General features: G+C 47.9%; 1 protein-coding gene across 1 annotated transcript in view; it reads right to left on the reverse strand.

Moving 5' to 3' along the window:
• LOC108678241 (conserved oligomeric Golgi complex subunit 8) overlaps window positions 1–3,700 on the reverse strand; it is a gene marked incomplete at its 5' end in the record, with an annotated part of 14,375 nt that overhangs the window by 3,209 nt on the left and 7,466 nt on the right. Inside the window, 2 exon segments of the mRNA XM_018166610.1 lie at window positions 1,093–1,260; window positions 2,732–2,846. Coding sequence (XP_018022099.1) covers window positions 1,093–1,260; window positions 2,732–2,846 — 283 coding nt within the window.

A 3,700-nucleotide genomic window follows, 5' to 3' on the forward strand; every position in this document is an offset into this window, starting at 1 on the left:
CACCCCTCTGCAACAATCTGCAATGGCATCATCCCCTTAAACAAAACCCCCAAAATCTTAGGGGTCACCTAGGATACCCATTTTACGTTCTCTCCTCATGTCAGAGCCATAGCCACCAAAGCAACAGGCTCTTTACGCATCTTAAAAGCCCTGGCCGGCACCAACTGGGGCTTCTCCAAGGAAGACATCATTGCCACATATCGAACAATTACTCGCCCAATCTTAAATTATGCTGCCCCCATTTGGTACCCAGTCGCCTCACGAACCGCAATCGCAAGTCTCCAGATCATTCAAAACTCAGCCTTGAGACTAGCCACTGGCTGCCTCAAGATGGCCCCAATCGCCCATCTCCACCATGAGACCGGCGTCCTACCCCTGTCCGCCCACCTGGACCTGGCCTGTGCGCAATTTCTCGCCAGCGCCCTCCAGCCTGCTCATGCTTCTTTCAACATCGTCTCCGCTCCCCCCGGAGACCGCCCCATGAAAGCCTCAATCAATTCAAGATTCGGCCACCTTGTGGCGCCTTTCCTGGCCGACGGCAGGATGCCCGACGGTGCCTATGGAGAGGCAAAACACTCCCTTCGTAGGGAGATAGCCACCCGTGTTGCGGCGACGGCCGGTAACAACGCGGTCCTCTCAACCCCGCCACCACCGATTGCAGTAGAAGAGGCCTCGCTCCCTCGTCCTTACCGCTCAGCGCTGTCCCAGCTACGCTCTGGATACTGCAGCTCCCTTGCGTCCTACACCCACAGGGTCGGTCGCTCCCTTAGCGCCGCTTGCCCGGAGTGCGGGGATCCCCTCCAATCCGTCCAGCACCTCTTTGCCTGCCCCGCCTTCCCCACGTCCCTCAGCGTCTCATCATTGTGGGACAACCCCGTGGAGGCGTCGACGTTCCTGGCCGCCCTCCCTGCTTTTGCCCATCTCCCTCCTCTTCCGGTGCCGCCCCTCCGACCACCACCAGAGCCTCCACCCACGCGAGCGTGACGTTTGGCGCAAGAAACAACAACAACAACGCAATGAGCAGAGCCACCAGTGCAGTGACCCACCTTATGCAGTGACGCAATGAGCAGTGCCACCAGTGCAGTGACCCACCTTATGCAGTGACGCAGTGAGCAGTGCCACAAGTGCAGGCAGCAGTGCAGTGAGGCAGCACAGACGCAGTGCATTGAACATGGTCACGAGGCAGTTGAAGTACTGCGCCAGAGGGGGGAACTCCTGTAGCTCCAGGGGCGCTCGCCCCCCCACCTCTGGTCCCACTACCTGCAAAATAATTCTCTAATGAAATATATGTAATATATTACATAATAATGTATGTAATATTACATAATACTGTATGTAATTACATAATAATATATGTACCTATGTATAATGACAAAACAGCTGTTGCGTCATTGCGACCAATCGAGCTGGCAATTTTCAACGCCTTGCTTCAGCGGCCAATGAGAGATATCAGGGTGGAGCTCTGATTTTTACGCATCCAATGGTGTAACAGCATGCCTGTATGTGTGTTAGTTTGTACGTAATCTGGCTTTTACTACGACGCGATCATTGGCCGCCGCGCTCCAGCGATGTGTTTCTAGCCTCGCACATGCTCCGATATCGATCTGCGAGCGTCAGTTAGTCTTGAACTTTGCTGAGTCAAGGTGCTGCGAGTGTTTCTTTGTTTACAATTTAAATTCCTATCAGGTAAGATGCCTAAACGTAAAAGGTATAATATAGGTAAAGGTGGGTATGTTCGACCTCGTGGAGGTCAACGAGAGCCACCTGTTGAGCCGCCTGCGATCGTCAATCCCCTTGCACGCCGGCAAGAAATACTTGCCATTGCTCCAAGCATGCAGGATGCCGGTGTAAGTCAGGTTGAGAAGGCCGGTAAAATGGTCCTTCTTCCTATTGACTTCGTGGAGAAGATTTTGAGCTCCAAGTTGAATTGTTCCGAATGTGACAGCGTTTGTGATGTTACGGTGAACGCAATTCACGCGGAAGCTTCGATTTCCACCAAATGCCAGGCTTGCGATGCGAAGCAAGATTTGTATAAGGCTGAACATGCGAAGAAAATTGACGGTAGTGTGTCTCCATTCACTCTTCGCAATCTTACCCTTATATACTATTCACTAATGAATAGTGATGGCTTAGCCGGGTGCAAGCGGATCTGTGCTGCCCTGTCAACCGATGGCTTCTCAAACGAAGCCTTCTCTGGGCATTGTGCCTTTCTCTTCAGTGAAATGGAGAAGTTCTTTGCAATGAAGCAGAATGAAATGATATCAGCTCTGAAGCGGACTTCTTCTGAGAATGGGACTTACCAGGAAGGCGACGAATTTCTCGACCTGGATGTCAGCTTTGACGGGACCTGGATGACTCGCGGTCACAAGTCGCACATTGGCATCGGTTGTGTAATTGAACTTGAAACCGGCTTTGTGCTTGACTTTGAGGTCCTGTCAAACTTCTGCCAGGAATGCTTCAAGAAAGAGAAAGCCCTGTCCCCGGAGGAGTTTGCATGCTGGAAGGAGACGCATGTNGCACTTAAGACGTCGTAAGCTCACTGCACTTAAGACGTCGTAAGCTCACTGCACTTAAGACGTCGTAAGCTCACAGCACTTAAGACGTCGTAAGCTCACTGCACTTAAGACGTCGTAAGCTCACTGCACTTAAGACGTCGTAAGCTCACTGTTAAGACGTCGTAAGCTGCACTTAAGACGTCGTAAGCTCACTGCACTTAAGGCCAATATCGTACAGGGACGCTGAGGCTAGCAGGGCAGGCGTCCAGGAGGCTGTAGCAGCTAAGCGCTTCGTCGAATTTATGGCTGGCCGCCCGTACGCCGCGCCTCAGGTGCCGCACGCCCGCCTCCTGTGTACGGGAGTGAGATGTATCACATGTATGAAGTAAGGAAAAGCATGTAATGTATGAAGTGTATGACAAGTATGAAGTATTAGAACAATGTAAAGTAAAAGGTGTGAGAAGTATGAAGTGTGAGTAGTATGAACTGTTGGAAAGAATGAGTATGAGAAGTATGAAGTATGAGAAGTATGAAGTATGAGAAGTATGAAGTATGAGAAGTATGAGAAGTATGAAGTGTGACAAGTATGAAGTATGAGAAGTATGAAGTATGAGAAGTATAAAGTGTGAGAAGTATGAAGTGTTAGAAGTATGAAGTGCGAGAAGTATGAAGTATTAGAAGTATGAAGTGTGACAAGTATGAAGTGTGAGAAGTATGAAGTGTGAGAAGTATGAAGTATGAGAAGTATGAAGTGTTAGAAGTAAGTATGAAGTGCGAGAAGTATGAAGTGTTAGAAGTATGAAGTGTGAGAAGTATGAAGTGTGACAAGTATGAAGTGCGAGAAGTATGAAGTGTGAGAAGTATGAAGTGTGACAAGTATGAAGTGTGAGAAGTATGAAGTGTGAGAAGTATGAAATGTTGGAAAGAATGAAGTATGAGAAGTATGAAGTGTGAGAAGAATGAACTGTTGGAAAGAATGAAGTACAGGGTGTTTCAGAATTAAGTAACCCTTTTAATTTGTTAATAAATAAAAAACTAAGAACGTTATGAAGTTGAAACTTGTTTTATTTAAAAGAAGAACATTTTTATGGTAATATTTTATCATAGTTACGTCATTATCCTGTATAGCTTGCTAAATTTGTGTTTAATTATCAAGCCTTAAATTTTCATCATGATTCGCTACAGCAAAGAAGAAAGAACAAAAA

Source organism: Hyalella azteca, unplaced genomic scaffold (assembly GCF_000764305.2).
Source record: "Hyalella azteca isolate HAZT.00-mixed unplaced genomic scaffold, Hazt_2.0.2 contig493, whole genome shotgun sequence".
Taxonomy (NCBI): Eukaryota; Metazoa; Arthropoda; class Malacostraca; order Amphipoda; family Hyalellidae; genus Hyalella; species Hyalella azteca.